At 45.5% G+C, this 18,763-nt stretch overlaps 1 protein-coding gene across 2 annotated transcripts in view; it reads right to left on the bottom strand.

Annotated features, from left to right (window-relative positions):
* Positions 1–2,012: 2,012 nt before the first annotated feature.
* SLC22A3 (solute carrier family 22 member 3) overlaps positions 2,013–18,763 on the bottom strand; it is a 392,110-nt gene continuing 375,359 nt past the window's right edge. The window contains exons 11-12 of one of the 2 annotated variants that reach the window (XM_069769517.1): positions 17,083–17,172; positions 2,013–3,109 (exon numbers count right to left, since the gene is read on the bottom strand). In XM_069769517.1, coding sequence (XP_069625618.1) covers positions 17,127–17,172 — 46 coding nt within the window. In that variant the 3' untranslated portion in view covers positions 2,013–3,109; positions 17,083–17,126. The remainder of the gene's footprint in view (positions 3,110–17,082; positions 17,173–18,763) is intronic. The other variant, XM_069769516.1, reaches the window with a different exon arrangement.

The raw sequence follows: 18,763 nt of genomic DNA, 5'->3' as shown, positions 1-18,763 counted from the left end.
AGGCTGGTTATGTAGTGCCAGTAGGCCCAGCTCCCCCTGTAGGACTGTTGGGGTTCGGTAACTGCGGCTGCCTCGCGGCCTAGCTGTTCTCTCCTCTCCTGTGGGCCTTCGGGTCCACCACCTGGTTCCAGCACCGTCAGCTGGTTCTCGGCAGTGTCTTTTGCTCTTGTACCTTCTGCTCCCCATCCTGGTTCCAGTACCGTCAGCTGGTTCCGGGCAGAGCCTTTGGCTTAGGTGCCTCCTTCTGGGTATCCAAGTTCCACCAACGTCAGGTGGTCCTTGGTAGTGCTTTCAGGCACGGGTACCTCCTGCTTAGTAACCGGGTTCCAGTAACGTCAGCTGGTCCTCGGTAGTTCCATTGGCTCTTGGACCTTCGGCTACCCATCCGGGTTCCAGTACCGTCAGCTGGTTCTCGGCAGTGTCTTTTGCTCTTGTACCTTCTGCTCCCCATCCTGGTTCCAGTAACGTCAGCTGGTTCCGGGCAGAGCCTTTGGCTTAGGTGCCTCCTTCTGGGTATCCGAGTTCCGTCAACGTCAGGCGGTCCTTGGTAGTGCTTTTTAGCACGGGTACCTCCTGCTTAGTAACCGGGTTCCAGTAACGTCAGCTGGTCCTCGGTAGTTCCATAGGCTCTTGAACCTTCGGGTAGCCATCCGAGTTCCAGTTCCATCAGCTGGTTCTTGGCATTTTCTCAGCCTTCTTGTACCTTCTGCTACATTTCCAAGTTGAAGACCCTAACGTCGACGACCCGGAAGACCACCACGATGACGACGACACGGAAGACCACCCCGATGACGACGACGACGACGGCGGAGACGACGACGGCGGAGATGACGACACTGGAGACGACGACCCTGGAGACGACAACATGGAAGACCGAGAAGCAGAAGAACAAGAGGCTGCAGAACAAAGAGCAGAAGAACATTAAGCATAAGACTTAATATCAGAGCAAAAGATATTATCTAAATTATATGCAGAAGAAGACTAAGCAGTGTATGGGGGTGAGTCCGTTCCTCCTCGTGGTGCCCCTGGATAAAGCCTGATGCTGCAGGCCAAACTGAACGCGGACAAATGTAACTTTTGTGACTGGCAGAACGGAAGGTGTAATCTTCAAACTTTTATAGATAACAACTACGGGAATGCCTGTCACAAATGAGAATATGATGAAGAAGTAGAATAGGAAGAATAATAACAGTGGAATAAAAAGAATATGTAGAATAAGAAGAATAATAATAGTTGAATAAAATGAATATGAAGAATGTAATAAAAAAAAAAAATAGGTAGAAGATGAAGAAGAAGATGAATAAGGTGAAGAAGTTGATGTCAAAGATGCTGATGATGATGAAGATGAAAGTGTGGGAAAAGAAAAAAAAAAAGAAAAAAAAGAAGGGGAAGGGCGTGGAATAGTGAAACATCAATATCTGACAAAATAAAAAAAAAATTTACATAGTCAATATCTTTGTCACTCCGAACGTCTTAAAAAAAAACAAAAAACATGCTATTCTATTTGATTGGGATAAACCTCTATGACTTTAATGTCTCCGCCACCTCCCCAAATACATCCGGCATTATTCTTAGTTGTTTTCCTTCATGTAGAATGAACCTACAAGGAAAGAAAGGGTTTATTTTAATTCCGATATTTTGGTCCCATTGACTTGCATTGGGATCGGGTATCGGTATCGGCGATATCCGATATTTTTTGAATATCGGCCGATCCAAACCGATACCGATACTTTCCGATATCGGAAGGTATCGCTCAACACTACCTATTATGCATTAGTGTGCAATGTCTAGACCAACCATGCTTGATAAATCCTTTTAATGGGAATTTTAGGTGGCAGTGTAGGGTTTGTGTTGCTCTATCAACATACTGTTGTTTACAAGTGGATTGTATGAGGTACAACACATAACGGGATTGGCAACCCAGATGCGTTTTAAATGGAATAACCTCCCCTGTGTGAACAGACTGGAAGATTTGTGCCTCATGTGTGATACCAAACTTACAAATGACCAGACACGATTCTCATTTGGATTTAATATTTAAAGCAAATAGAAAAATGTGTATTAAATGATTACTTCACACTTACAAACATAAAAGTAACAGGAGTATTTATTATACATAATAAATAAAGCATCTATCATGAATTATTACACTGTGAGACAGATCTTGTGTCCTGCTTGATTTTTACCATCAATATAATTTTCTGCATGAATTTCACATCTCCAGGCCAGCATGCACAACCCAGGTCTTGATGAATCAGTCCCATTATTTATAAATAAAAGATGTCTGAATGCTGCAAATGACAGACGTCATTTTTTATTTCACAGGATCCCTAAGCTGTATGTTAATGGTGATTATAGTACATAGTGGGACACAGCATAGGTATTGATATTCTGCAAAACCGCAGAGTGTATGTTTACAGGGTAACAAAGACAATGGCCCCAATTCATCAAAATGTCAAGAAATCTGGAGTAAGACACTTTGAAAAATTGCTAATTTTTTGCACAACAAGGGGTTGCTAAAAAAAATAATAGACTTTTGTTGTTTTTACGCCAATTTCTGCCAGATCCGTCAAAATGGGTGGAGCAGGGGAGGGACGGGGTATGATGATGCCCACTCATCTAATTTATGATGAGTTGTGGAATACCTTATGCCATGACTATTACTCCAGTTCCCCTCATAGGGCAGACTCTGACGTCAGCACACCAATCTTGATGAATCAGGCCCAATGTGTGCGGTTTCCATCAATATATCAGCAGATATATTTCAATGCCTAACAAATTATATTTAAAACTTAAAATAACAGTGTAGTATGTGAAAAACACAAATTCTGTTTTTAAAAAAGTTCATATATATTTCAATGTATAAAATAACTGATTACAATTGTTCACACTAGTTGGTACTTCAACACAATATTTTTATACTTCCCTCTCTAGGCCAAGTAAGCTATACAGATTTGCGAATACATTTACAAATTTATAAGCATATTTATTTCCACTGGCTTTGTAACATTTTAAGAAGTGCTTGAAAAGTCATAATCTCAAACCATCACTTTTTAGATGACTGTCAAGAATAGGTGTCTCCAACTTCTCTTTCTTGTTTCTCATTGACCTAAAATGAAAAGTTTTGATTAATTATTTCTACTGAATAACAATCATCCTAAAACTCATGAAAATAAGAAAATAAAAAAATTGATAAATAAACTACAGGCTATATTGTACACTGTGTTCACAATTATTAGATAATTTGTATTTTTGATGATTACTTATATTATTAAACAACTACAGCGCTGTTGGTCAGTCCAAAAGGTTAATAAACCTGAAAATTTAAGAAGTTAAAAGTGAAGTTTTGTCTTTCGTGGGATAACATAAATAATAAGCCAAGTTTTTCAGCACATTTTTTCAGCTAAAAAAGCCCCCCTCAGCTTATACTCGAGTGATGGTCTCACAAGATGGAGGGGGAGTGGCAGCGGCAGAGCAGGAGCTAGCTGCTGTGGCTAGAGCCTGTGCCCGCTGCTAAAGAGAAATGAATATTCACTGTCCTGGCAGTGAATATTAATTTCTATTTAATAGCGGGCACAGTAGTTGCAGGCACCAGCTTCTAGCAGCTGCTGGGCAATCAAATATGCCCGCTACTCAAGTGTATGAATATTCACTGCCCTCCACTCCCATGGACGAGAGGGCAGTGAGTATTCTGGCAGCTGTCCTCTGCTTGTTAGCAGCACATTACATCACTGCCATGCACTGCTTACAAGCATAAATCAGTTGCTGGCATCGGAACAAGACGCTGCGAGGGAGCGCAGGAAAGTAAGTGGGATGTTTTGGTTTTTATTATGTTTTTGTGATGGGGCTATGCATACCAGGATAGGGATGAGGAGACCATGCACACCAGAATAGGGATGAGGGGGCCATGCATACCAGGATAGGGATGAGGAGGCCATGCGTACCAGGATAGGTTTTAGGGTGCCATGCACACCAGGATAGGGATGAGGAGACCATGCATACCAGAATAGGGATGAGGAGGCCATGCATAACAGGATAGGGATGAGGAGGCCATGCATACCAGGATAGGCTTTAGGGTGCCATGCACACCAGGATAGGTATGAGGAGACCATGCATACCAGGACAGGGATGAGGTGGCTATGCACATCAGGATAGGGATGAAGAGGTCATGCATACCAGGATAGGTATGAGAAGCCTTGCCTACTAGGATGGGGATGAGGAGACGATGCATACCAGGATAGGGAAGAGGAGGCCATGCATACCAGGATGGGGATGAAGTGGCCATGTATACCAGGATATGGATGAGGGGGGCATGCATACCAAGATAGGGATGAGGAGCCATGCATACCTGTATGGGGATGAGGATGCCATGCATACCAGGATAGGGATGATGAGACCATGCATAGCAGGATAGGGATGAGGGGGCCATGCATAACAGCATAGGGATGAGGTGGTCATGCATACCAGGATAGGGATGAAGAGGCCATGTATACCAGGATAGGGATGAGGGAGCCATGCATACCAGGACAGGGATGAGAAGCCATGCATACCAAGATGGGAATGAGGGGACAATATATACCAGGCTTATACTCGAGTCAATATGTTTTCCTAGATTTTTGTGGTAAAATTAAGTACATAGGCTTATATTTGTGTTGGCTTATATGAGTATATACGGTAAATCTTTCCATCTCAGTAATTTATTTTCATCTGTTAAAATGAGAATAATAACCATTGTAATAGATACCAATATAGCCGCACTTTTCAATAGCAGTTATTAACCTTCCATCTATGGAGTCTGTCAATTTCTTAATCTGTTGACTATAAACTTTTTGGCAACACCAACCACATCCTCCCAAACATTGTTCAGAGAGGTATACTGTTTTCGTTCACTTTAAATCTCTATTAAAAGGAGGGTCCACAAGATCTCAATAGGGTTTAGGTAATTTGAGAAAAGAGCCATGTTATAATTATTTCATCTTTAATATCTTTACAGGTTAGCCAAGGAGTGGAAGACTTCTGTGCATGCCTTGGAGCTTTGTCCTGTATAAAAATCATGGTTTTCTTGACAGATGTAGATTTTTCCTGTACCACTGCTTGAAGAATGTGTCTTCTAAAAATTGGCAATAGGTGTTAGGAGTCGAGTTTCCTCTGCTGCACAGGGGGAATCTCGATCCGTGTCTGCTGCGGTCTCCCATTCGGTATCGGCCGCAGTGGGCTCTGCTCAGCGGAGACGTCGCTCCCAGCGTCTCGCTGGGGCTGATTCGGTGCATAGGGTCACTACTGCCTTTTCTGGCTTTCCTATGGTACCCTGCACTGATCTGCGGCGAGCGAGCCTCTCTGGGACTAAGTCCTTGTTTACTCACACTGAGCATGCCCAGGGCAGGGTCTCCCATTGGAGGTCGAGGGCCACATGTTCGGTCACATGCTCAGGTGCTGCAGTACATTCCATTGGTCCTTCTGGAAGGTCCTGAAAGGGCAAAACATGCTCAGGTACTGCAGCACTTTCCATTGGTCCTTCTGGAAGGTCCTGAAAGGGCAAAAACTTCAGTAGCAGCTTCCTGTGCTGCAACTATATAAACTGCGCATGACCGCACGGCCATGCGCTAGTATCGTCTTTTGCTATATGCTTTGCGCCAATGTGGTCATGTGTTTGTATGTGTTCAGGGACCCGGCTGAAATAAGCCCCTAGAATGCTGGCACCTCCGGCGAGGAGATTGTGTATAAGTGTGTTCAGGGACCCGGCTGAAATAAGCCCCTAGAATGCTGGCTCCTCCGGCGAGGAGATTGAGTATGCATGCATGACCACTCACTGCTCACATCTGGGTAGTTGGCTTGTGCCTCTGTGAAAGTCTAACAGGGCACAGAGCTCACCTCTCGCGGTTACTCTGTGAAGCTAACAGAGTTAGTATATACCGCCATATAGGGCCGCCATTATTTAGCAGCAGGTACTTTCCTGCACGGTGGATCCCAGGTTGCGAACGCACCAATTCCTTTTAATAAACAATATATTTGGTGCGTTCCGCCAACCCTAACAGTATACTAGCGCCAGGATCTGGCTAAGTAATGGCGGATGAACAGCGATTGCAGGGGTACATCCAGCTGCTGGAGGGCCGGTTGGCGTCTCTTGAGCGTGCAACCTCGGCGGTGGATGTTACCGCAATAGCTGTTCAGGCTGCTAGCGTGGCTGCAGCAGCTTTACCCACTGCCACCTCTGTTCCGACCCTATCTCACCTTCCTTTGCCTGAGAGATACTCGGGGGACAGTAAGTCCTGTAGGGGTTTCGTGAGCCAATGTGGTATACACCTCGAGCTTCTGGCTGCACGTTTCCCTACTGAGCGGGCAAAGGTGGGATTCATAATCTCTCTCCTGTCGGACAGAGCGTTGGAGTGGGCTACGCCGCTGTGGGAGCGCAACGATCATGTGGTGCGGAGTGTTCCTAGGTTTCTGGACACTCTGAAACAGGTCTTTTTAGGACCTCAAGTCACCCATGATACAGCGCTCCAACTGCTGGCTTTGACTCAGGGTTCAACCATGGTCAGCCATTTTGCTGTTCACTTCCTGACATTAGCGTCTGAGTTGGAATGGCCAGATAAAACCCTCATTCCCGTATTTTGGAGGGGGCTGGCTGACCATGTGAAGGACGCTTTGGCCACTAGGGAGATTCCCGCCACACTGGAGGAGCTCATAGCCGTATCTACTCGTATTGACCTCCGTTTTAACGAGCGGAGGTTGGAGCGAGCCCAGTGTAGGCAGAGGTTTCGGCTGGCTCCCACCTTCGCCAAACCTTTGGAATCTCCAGTCCAGGCATCCGAGTCACATGAGGCCTTAGAGGTGACACGAGCGGGATCCAAGTCTCAGTCTGCCCGTGCACATAAGGTCCGTCATGTTTGCCAGCAGTCAGGACACCTTGCCTCCAAGGGTCCTCAGCGGTCGGGGAAACGTCAGCGTCTAGTGGCAGTTGGAGGAGGTACACTAGACACGGCGACGTTTGCCTCAAAGTTGTCCTTCAAGGGGACAATTACCATAGGCCCATCCACTCTTATGGTCGAGCTATGCGTGGATTCTGGGGCAGAGGGTAACTTTATGTCTTCCGCTTTTGCCCAGCGTCACGCAATACCCTTGGTGATGCTCGCCAAGCCGGTAACCGTTCGAGTGGTAAATGGGTCAACACTACCTTCACAGATTACCCACCAAACCATTCCTTTCACGCTATCTGTGTCTCCATCACATCAGGAGATAATCTCCCTATTAGTCATTCCTGAGGGAATTGATGAGGTCCTGTTGGGGATACCATGGCTTCGCTACCATTCTCCTCATATTGAGTGGTCCTCTGGGAGAATTTTGGGTTGGAGTAAATCTTGCGAGGGTAGATGTCTGAGGGAGTGCGTACAGTTTGCTACTACACAGGTACCCGCAGATCTTTCCTCTCTCCCCAAGCACTATTGGCCCTATGCAGACGTGTTCTCCAAAAGAGCTGCGGAGACCCTTCCGCCTCACCGCCCCTATGACTGTCCTATTGATCTCTTGCCTGGTGCTGAGCCTCCCCGGGGTCGAGTCTATCTGTTATCTCTCCCGGAGACGGAGGCAATGTCCCAGTACATCCAGGAGAATCTGGCAAGAGGATTCAATAGGAAGTCAGTGTCACCGGCAGGGGCAGGGTTCTTCTTCGTACAGAAGAAGACTGGAGACTTACGTCCATGCATAGACTACAGGGGTCTTAACGCCATCACCGTTAAGAACAAGTACCCACTACCCCTGATATCTGAGCTGTTTGATAGGCTACGGGGAGCGAGGGTATTTACAAAGTTAGATCTGCGGGGTGCTTACAACCTGATTCGCATCCGTGAGGGGGATGAATGGAAGACGGCTTTTAACACCAGGGATGGGCACTATGAATATCTGGTGATGCCCTTCGGGCTCTGTAATGCCCCAGCCGTTTTCCAAGACTTTGTGAACGACATCTTCCGGGATATGCTCACCACCTCGGTCGTAGTCTATCTGGATGATATTCTCATCTTCACTCCAGATATTGACTCCCATCGGAGAGATGTTCGCAAAGTCTTCGACCTCTTACGGGCAAACTCCCTCTACACCAAGTTGGAGAAGTGTGTGTTTGAGCAGGAGTCCTTGCCTTTCCTTGGTTATATCATCTCTGCCCAGGGTTTGGCTATGGATCCTGCCAAGCTACAGGCTGTAATGGACTGGCAGGAACCCCATTCTCTTAAAGCGGTGCAGCGCTTTATGGGGTTCATTAATTACTATCGCCAGTTCATTCCACACTTCTCAACTTTGGTAGCTCCCTTGGTTGCCCTCACCAAGAAGGGAGCAAATCCCAAGTTGTGGTCAGAGGAGGTCTCCAAAGCCTTTCTCTCGATCAAGTCACACTTCGCTAGCGCTCCCATCCTACATCGCCCCGATGTTGATAAGCCATTTATCTTGGAGGTGGATGCCTCATCCGTTGGTGCTGGAGCAGTCCTTTTCCAAAAGGATGCTCAAGGTCGGAAGCATCCTTGCTTCTTCTTCTCCAAGACCTTCACACCAGCGGAGAGGAATTATTCCATCGGGGACAGGGAGTTGCTGGCCATGAAGTTGGCTTTTTCGGAGTGGAGACATCTCTTGGAGGGAGCTCGCTTTCCCTTCCAAGTCTTCACTGACCACAAGAACTTGGTGTATCTGCACACGGCCCAGCGGCTGAATTCTCGCCAGGCTAGATGGTCCCTGTTCTTCTCCCGGTTCCATTTTACTCTCCATTTCCTCTCCGGGGAGAAGAACGTTCGTGCTGACGCTCTCTCCCGCTCCGTGGTGTCATCGGAGGAGGAGGAGGAGGAGCCTCGGCTTATTGTCCCTTCTGAGAGCCTGAGAACTGTAGCTCTGGTTTCGCTAGAGTCTGTGCCCCCTGGCAAGACTTTCGTACCAGCTAACTTGCGACCGGAGGTTCTCTCTTGGGCTCACTCCTCCAGAGTGGGTGGGCATTTTGGGACCAAGAGGACATCTGAGCTTCTGGCGAGAACATACTGGTGGCCGCATATGGCCCGAGATGTCAAGGACTATATTCAGGCGTGCGTTTCTTGCGCCCAGAATCGGTCTCCTCGGCAATGGCCTGCAGGGTTGCTTTACCCTCTACCGGTGGCAGACAGGCCCTGGGAGATGGTCGGGATGGACTTTGTGGTGGGTCTACCCAAGTCGCGTGGCTGCTCCATTATTTTGGTTGTCACCGACCATTTCTCCAAGATGGTGCATTTGGTGCCGCTTCCTCGGTTACCCTCAGCACGGGCCTTGGCGGTGTTGTTCATTAAACATGTTTTCCATTTGCATGGTATGCCTGATAAGATTGTCAGCGATCGGGGTCCCCAGTTCGCATCTCGGTTTTGGAGAGAGCTCTGCCGTTTACTCAGCATAGAGTTAAACCTCTCCTCTGCATACCATCCCGAGACAAATGGGTTTGTGGAGAGAACCAACCAGACTCTGGTGACATATTTGCGACATTTCGTCTCTGCTAGGCAGGATGACTGGGCATCTTTGCTACCTTGGGCGGAATTTGCCCTGAACAACGCCGTAGCCGATTCCACTGGTCAAACTCCTTTTCTCCTTAATTACGGCCAGCATCCGCGTGTCCCTGTGCCCATGCCCGTGTCATCCACCGATTCTAGGGTGGCAGACTGGGCGGTGGAGGCACGTGACATCTGGGACCGCACACAGGATGCCATCCGGGCCTCCAAGGAGAGAATGAGGGTTTCGGCTGATACACACCGGCGCCCCGCTCCGGTCTTTGCTCCTGGCGACTTAGTGTGGCTCTCCGCCCGTAACATCAGGCTGCGAGTTGAGTCCACTAAGTTTGCTCCTCGCTACATTGGCCCGTTTAAGGTTCTGGAACAGGTCAACCCTGTGGTCTACCGTTTGGCTATTCCTCCACGCCTTGGTATCATCGATACTTTCCACGTTTCCCTCTTAAAGCCCGTTCATTTGTCCCGGTTTTCCGAGTCATCTGCTGGGACATCGGGTTCATCCACGGATGAGTTTGAGGTGAATGCTATTGTGGGGTGCAAGGTGGTACGTGGCAAGAAATTTTATCTGGTGGACTGGAAGGGTCACGGCCCAGAGGATAGAACCTGGGAGCCTGTGGAGCACATTCGGGGTCTGCTGCGGTCTCCCATTCGGTATCGGCCGCAGTGGGCTCTGCTCAGCGGAGACGTCGCTCCCAGCGTCTCGCTGGGGCTGATTCGGTGCATAGGGTCACTACTGCCTTTTCTGGCTTTCCTATGGTACCCTGCACTGATCTAAGTCCTTGTTTACTCACACTGAGCATGCCCAGGGCAGGGTCTCCCATTGGAGGTCGAGGGCCACATGTTCGGTCACATGCTCAGGTGCTGCAGTACATTCCATTGGTCCTTCTGGAAGGTCCTGAAAGGGCAAAACATGCTCAGGTGCTGCAGCACTTTCCATTGGTCCTTCTGGAAGGTCCTGAAAGGGCAAAAACTTCAGTAGCAGCTTCCTGTGCTGCAACTATATAAACTGCGCATGACCGCACGGCCATGCGCTAGTATCGTCTTTTGCTATATGCTTTGCGCCAATGTGGTCATGTGTTTGTATGTGTTCAGGGACCCGGCTGAAATAAGCCCCTAGAATGCTGGCACCTCCGGCGAGGAGATTGAGTATGCATGCATGACCACTCACTGCTCACATCTGGGTAGTTGGCCTGTGCCTCTGTGAAAGTCTAACAGGGCACAGAGCTCACCTCTCGCAGTTACTCTGTGAAGCTAACAGAGTTAGTATATACCGCCATATAGAGCCGCCATTATTTAGCAGCAGGTACTTTCCTGCACGGTGGATCCCGGGTTGCGAACGCACCAATTCCTTTTAATAAACAATATATTTGGTGCGTTCCGCCAACCCTAACAATAGGTTTAGGAGTTGATTTTAACGTGACATTTTATCATTCATTTAATTTTTACATTGTGTTTGTTGCCATTTTTCTGTATCCTATTCTTGATTTACTAAATTTATTGTAATGGTTGCTGTGTTTAGTAAAATAACAATATTGTTGGTAGAAAAATGTATTCCTCTTAGTGATATATTAATTTTGGCATATATACAATTTTAGTAAATGTTATGTAACAGAGGAAAAGCTTTTTGTTGCTAGCTTCATGAGCGACTTGCCTGGATTAATTCATCTGACTTAATTAGCTTGGCATACCATTGAGCGTTAGTTTGATGTCAAGTCCTTTTCCTAAACTCTAGTATTGTTTTAGTTATTACTAGCTCTTTATTGTTTTTGACACTTACCAATAGAGATTGAATTTTCAAAAAGAGCAAATGTGCTGCCGCTAAGTATATTGGGGACTTTAACTTGACTGGAGTTGTGGGAAAAAAATCAAAATGGTCATGCTGGATTTTAACTTGAACAATATTTTGTTCTTACAGGAGAAAACTCTCTTTGAGATCGGTTTGACAATGGCCTCTCTTATGGCATCTCATTGCATAAATTGGGGTGCATTGTACTGCAGAATAAGCCAAGGTACCAAACACAGCCAATCATTGTCCAGATTGTCTCTGTGGCTTAGGAAAATGAGTCCTAAAGGGAAGTTCTCATTAGAAAATGACCTATTCTTTAGGCATTTTACTTAAGTGTATTTTTGAATATGCAAATACCCTCTTCAAAGACATTACATTAGCCTGCTCTCTCATGCCTCAGCAGTGTAGGAAATAGTGCAGGGCAAAGTTTTTTTTTTTACTGAGACGTGAATTGAATCTCAAAATGTTTGAATTTGAGTGAAACTCGATTCTACATGGATTGATCCACTCATCTCCTTTGATCTTGTCATGAAATTCCACACAGACTCAATAATGCTGAGATTAGGGCTCCGTAGGGCCCATAATATGTTAGCTATAAAACAGTATGTAATTCAGAAGTGTCGCTAGAGTTTTGGTTCTGGGCAGGGGCAAAACTTCTGAGTCGGTCCCTAACCACTTAACCCTGATTAAAACTATCGTGGCAATCCCTAAGGCTGGAGTGACACACAATGTATAAAAATACGGTCCATTTTTTACAGACCAAATACACAGAAATGTTCCCTGAACAGTGATCCCTATGTCATCAGTTGGAAAGGTGTGGCTGCATATTTTGCGCATGTAAACCTCCGTATGGCATCTGTACGGCGAGATTTTCTCGCCAGCTTGCAAAATAGACATATAATGGATCCATGGGCTCAAATATTTGTGAAAACATGTATACACTCTATATATATATACATATACACTCTATATATGTACCTATATATATATGTCAGTGAGACACATATATATTGTAACGTGGCTAAAGGTTGTGTAGTCGACGGGAGGTATGTGTCACATAGATGGCTTGTCGCTGTGATGTAACCTGGAGTGTTTTCTTTGATGCACATAACCATGCCTATCTATATGTGTTTCAGGACCTGTGGTGATGTCATAACCACATGTCTAATCATGTGATGGGTTCCTGGGTGTGGTTAGATCCATATAAGACAGGCTAATGCTTAACACAGAGGTGTGTGTGTGTGTGTGGAGGTGAAACCCTCCAGAGTGTGTAAAGGGTCCAGGACTGAGCCTGAAGGACTGGACGCTAGTTTTCCTTTTCCTGAGCTAAAGGCTATTTGCTTTTCTGTTATTTACTATGTGGTTTATGGAGCAATAAACCCTGTGAACTTTTAATGGAACGTGCCTCCTGAGTGTCAGCCGTCGCACCTGAGCGAGTACAATCCCTACAATATATATATATATATTTAATAGAGCGCTAGATAGCAGAAAAGCCGGTAATTCGATTGCCGGCTTTTGCTATCTCCTTACCAAACCCGACAGGATCTGAGACATGGTTTACATACAGTAAACCATTTCATATTCCTTATTTTTTTACATATTCCTCACTAATAATGTTAGTAGAGTGTGTGTGTGTGCAAAATTTGGGAGTGCTAGGTGTTAAAATAAAGGGTTAAATCACAGAAAAAACTGGCGTCGGCTCCCACGCCAGAATGGGAAAGACAGTGACTGAGGGCAGATATTAATAGCATAGAGAGGGACCATGGTTATTGCCCCCCCTGGCTAAAAACATCTGCCCCCCAACCACCTCAGAAAAGGCACGTCTGTAAGATGTGCCTATTCTGGCACTTAGCTGGTGGGATATGTGGTAATAAGGGGTTAATGTCACCTTGTTAATGTAAGGTGACATTAAGCCATGGTAGTAATGGAGAGATGTCAATAAGACACCTATCCATTATTAATCCAATAGTAATAAATGGTTAAATAAACACACACACATTATGAATAAAGTATTTTAATTAAATAAATACACATGGGTTTCAATATCTTTATTGCACTCTCAATCCAACTGACGACCCTCGATATTCTGAAAAAATTAAAAAAAAAAAAACCAAAACACAAATATCCCATACCTGTCCGCCGTAGTCATGTCCCACGATGTAAATCCATCTGAAGGGGTTAAATAATTTTACAACCAGGAGCCTGCTAATGTAGCTGCCCCTGGCTGTAAAAACTGGGGAATGAATGGAATGCAGCTTCGGTAACTTGCGGTGCTGCGCCCCCTGGTGGCATAAACTCATATGAACTCTAGCGTGGGAATTTTTCTGAATATTTTCTCACGCTAGCGTTCATATGAGTTTATTCTATGTGTAGACATTTATTTTAGCTATTCTATTCTAACCTGTCAGTGTGATTTTACTGAATTACCAGCTTTTCTATAGAACACTGGTGCGTATTTCTCGCAAGTCACACGCATGGTCCGTGTGTAATCCGTATTTTTCTCACCCCCATAGACTTTCATTGGCAGATTTTTCGCACAATACGCTGACAAACGAAGCATGCTGCGATTTTCTCAGCCCGTAAAATACGGCCGAGAAATATACGGCTGATGGAACCAGCCCAATATTGAAACCTTAGTCCGTGTGTAATGCGTTCTTTTTGCACCTCTCATACGTCCGTATTTCTCTCTAGTGTGACCCCGGCCAAATAGTGGATATAGCAGAACCTCAGCAGATGACCACGCTGTTACTAATAAAAATCTCAATACAAGGACCAACACTGATATTATCACCATATAGTGACCACATAGTGGTAGATACCAATCCTGCAGAACATGTAAGAGATTACAGGACAGTTATACAGTGGGTACAGAAAGTATTCAGACCCCTTTAAATTTTTCACTCTTTGTTTCAGTGCAGTAATTTGGTATATTCAAAAAATTACATTTTTTTTCTCATTAATGTACACGCTAGACCCCATCTTGACTGAAAAAAAACAGTAATGTAGAATTTTTTGCAAATTTATTAAAAAAGAAAAAAAATTATTAAAAAAGAAAAACTGAAATATCACTTGGTCATAAGTATTCAAACCCTTTGCTCGGACCATCATATTTACGTCACATGCTGCCCATTTCCTTGTGATCCTCCTTGAGATGGTTCTACTCCTTTATTGGAGTTCAGATGTGTTAAATTAAACTGATAGGACTTGATTTGGGAAGGCACACACCTGTCTATAAAATACCTCACAGCTCACAATGCATGTCAGACCAAATGAGAATCATGAGGTAAAAGGAACTGGACAAGGAGCTCAGAGACAGAATTGTGGCAAGGCACAGATCTGGCCAAGGTTACAAAAGAATTTCTGCAGTACTCATGGTTCCTAAGAGCACAGTGGCCTCCATAATCCTTAAATGGAAGAAGTTTGGGACCACCAGAAGTCTTCCTAGACTTGGCCGTCCAGCCAAACAGAGCAATTGTGGGAGAAGAGCCTTGGTGAGAGAGGTAGAGATGCAGTAGGGAGATGGGAGAAAGTTTCACAAAGTCCACTATCACTGCAGCCCTCCACCAGTCGGGCCTTTATGGCAGAGTAGCCCGACGAAAGCCCACATAGAGTTTGCTAAAAAACACATGAAGGACTCCCAGACTATGAGAAATAAGATTCTCTGGTCTGATAAGACGAAGATAGATGTTTTGGTGATAATTCTTAGCGGTATGTGTGGAGAAATCCAGGCACTGCTCATCACCGGCCCAATACAATCCCAATAGTGAAACATGGTGGTGACAGCATCATGCTATGGGGGTACATTAATGAGAAAAAAAAGTGAACTTTTTTGAATTTACCAAATGGCTGTATGAAGCAAAGAGTGAAAAATTTAAAGGGGTCTGAATACTTTCTGTACCCACTGTATTTTAGATGACCTACAGCTGACGTTCTTTTTGAGAGTCATTCACTTTTCCTGTCTTTTCCATCTGGCCCAGACTGACATGACAACTTTTACAGCCAGGACTTACAACAAAAACACATCTGACTTCTCACTTTTCAGGCACCGTCCCCATCTATCCCCAACCTTCAAAATCTCCTCATCTTGCTAAAAACCCCAATACTGAGCCACTGCTGCAGTATGTGTTCCTATTACTGCACCTACTGTGAGGTGCTGTGTGCCACCTAAATGGTAAAACAAACCTCTAGAATATATGAATGCCCTGTGCAAGTGCGCTAGAAAACAGTGTACACATTTTGCCCCCTAGAAAGTAATAATGCCTTTTGTGTACCCCTTTGACAGTCACAATAACCAGAGTGCCCCTATAACAATAAGTGCCCACTTAACATTTAGTAATTTTCTGAGTCCCCCATTCAGGTTCCCTCTACACTGCATGATTCTTCCCTATACACAGTACAATGCCCCCACACAGTACGCTGACCCCTTAGTATCCCCAACACTGTATGATGGCCCCCTCACTGTAATCTCCAGCACTGTATGATGGCCCCCAAATAGCCTCCATATAGTATAATGCATCCCATAGTCCTCCATATAGTACAATTCACCCATCGTAGACCGCTATGTAACGCTCGAGCAACTCGATGGCGCGAGCGAGGATTGTGGCCCCACTGCGCCACAAACCAGACTTATCCTGGAAAGGCGTGACTAAGCAGCTACCTTGGTGTTCACTGGAGCCTCTGATGGTGAGGTTAGGCTTGTGCGGCAGGTAGCTTCCAGGTACCACTCCAGGGCAGCGTCTGGCAGTAGCAGCTAACCCCTAAGGGAACAGGACATTGCAACGACAGGGGCTGGCAAGCAGGACTGCCACTAGGAATTTTGGGGCCCCATACAGGCAAAATTTTCAGGCCCCCTTGAGACACCGCCCAGGCTCAACCTCAGCTCCGCCTCCACCATTCCAACCATGTACCGTCCCACCGCCCACTCTTGGAAAACCTCAACTTCTTTACCACATCCTCAATTAATCAGATATTAACAGTTCCCATCAAACACCAAATCACATTCATAACCAGCAGCTTTTGTTCTGGCCAAAAGAATTTTTAAGCCACCACAATGACACGGTAGACTCTTTTGGTCGAGCTCTACTCTACTCTAACCTATTAAATATAAATATATTTGTATGTATTTTTCTTTAAGGGAATGAGTCACATACATTTTTAAAAAAAATGACCATTAATACAACATAGAAGGGACAAATACCATCACACCATGACCAGACCACATATTGCCACCACATAGTGAACAAATAATACCACATTCAAGGAATAAATACCACCACAGCATGACCAGATCACATAATGCCACCACAATACAGTACAGTATAATACTGAGCATTAATAAATACAAAACACAATACTAAATAACATCATACACAGGAACTCTGTATAAAGTGCCAGTGTAAAGGTAATACAGAGATCACCGGAGACATTATGCACAGGAGCTCTGTATATAATTCACAGGTAATACAGGGATCACCAGTGACATTATACACAGGAGCTCTATATATAATGTATAGTTTACAGGTAATACAGTGATTATCAGTGACATTATACACAAGAGCTCTGTATATAGTGTCCATGTACAGGTAATACTGTGATCACCGGTGATATTATGCACAGGAGTTCTGTATATAGTGTACAGGTAATACAGTGATCACTAGTAACATTATACACAGGACCTCTGTATACAATGACAGTGAACAGATAATATAGTGATCACTGGTGACAATATACACAGGAGCTCTGTACATAGTATACATATAGTGTCCGTGTACAGGTAACACACTGACTCACCAGTGACGTCTCTAGCTGAAGTCATTCATCTTTGCTTTTCTTTTTCATGCAGCGCAGACTGCCACCACTTCTTCCAGCCAGGACTCATCTCTGCATAAAATAACACATGAAGTTATCTAGAGCACAGCTTCCAGAGCACATTCCCTATTTTTTCCCTTTCTCCTACAGTACACATTTGAATACAGATGTGCACCCATAATTAATATGTAATTGGTTATTATGCAACCCACCATTCCAAATATAAATTATAATCTGCTTCTGAGCCCCTTCTAACTATACATAGCCACTTTCTCCACCTAATAAATATATAAATTAATTAGCACCTGTACTCTTTCCCCCAATTCATTACCAGCCACTGCATACTCAATGCCTCCCACTATGTACCTCCCACTCTAACCCTAAACCCGATTCATTATATTTACATTCCCCTCCTGCCTCAATTCACTGTCAAGTCTTCTCTCTCTCCCACCCTCTATTCATTATCAACAGCTCTCCCCCGCATTCAATACATAATTTTCTCCCTCACCCTCAAAATTCATCATTATTTGCTCTCCCCCAGATCATCATTTGCTCTCCCCACCTTACACCTTCAATTCAATTGCTGTCCCCCATCCCTCACTCTCAATTCATCATTTGCAGTGTCCTGACCACTCCCCCACTTCATCATGTGAAGTTCCCTTCCCCCACTTCATTATGTGCAGTCCCCTTACCCCACTTCATCATGTGCAGTCCCCTTTACCCCCCATTTCATCATGTGCAGTCCCCCTTACCCACACTTCATGTGCAGTCCCCCTTAGCCCCCACTTCATCATGTGGAGTCCCCTTTACCCCCATTTCATTATTTGCAATCCTCCTTTCCCCTCAGTTCATTATTTGCAATCCCCCTTCCCTCCACTTCATCATGTGTAGTCACTCTCACCCCCACTTCATCATTTACAGTTCCGCCTTCCCCCTCACCCATTTAATTCATTTAGGAAAGAAAACAAAAACTTTTTATGCTTACCTCACAGACGTTCCCCAGCAGCACAGCTCTGCTTCCAGCATCCGGTACATGTCAGCGCATACGCGATGACGTCACTGCGTACACGCCGTCACCTGACATGAAGTACACAGAAGATGGAGGGAGTGGGACTGTGCAGCCATCAAGGTAAGATTGCAGTGCACAGCTCCAAGAAAGCTCACGGGCCCCAGCCCTGAGGTGTGCGCCACAGCGCGTACCACTTTAATGCATGATGGGGCCTGTTAAGCAGAAACACAAACGGGGCCCCAGACCTGCGGGCCCCTCTGTGTTCTTCTGCTCACCGAGCCCCAAACAGCAGTAAGGGCAGTAATGCTTTGATGGTGGCCCTGTGGGCAAGTACTATAGATATTCTGTCTGGCTCAGCTGATGTATAGTTAGGCAAGTACTGGCGAGCATGGGTGATGTACAGACAGGCACGGTTGACACTCTGGCAGGCAGGCATGGCTGACACTCTGGCAGGTAGGTGGGTGGGCACAGTTCAAACTGGAGGGACAGGAACAGTTTCGAGAAGGACTGGGACACAGGCAGGTACAAGTGGGATACAGGGATGTGTAGGACCCAGTACAGATTGGACAGACAAGGAGTAACAGGTACAGAACAGATGCAGAGCCGCAGGTGTGGAACAGATGCAGAGCTGCAGGAGCGGAACAGATGCAGAGC

Source organism: Ranitomeya imitator, chromosome 5 (assembly GCF_032444005.1).
Source record: "Ranitomeya imitator isolate aRanImi1 chromosome 5, aRanImi1.pri, whole genome shotgun sequence".
Taxonomy (NCBI): Eukaryota; Metazoa; Chordata; class Amphibia; order Anura; family Dendrobatidae; genus Ranitomeya; species Ranitomeya imitator.
Note: the sequence above shows the minus strand (reverse complement) of the source record. Positions and strands in the feature narration are given on the sequence as shown.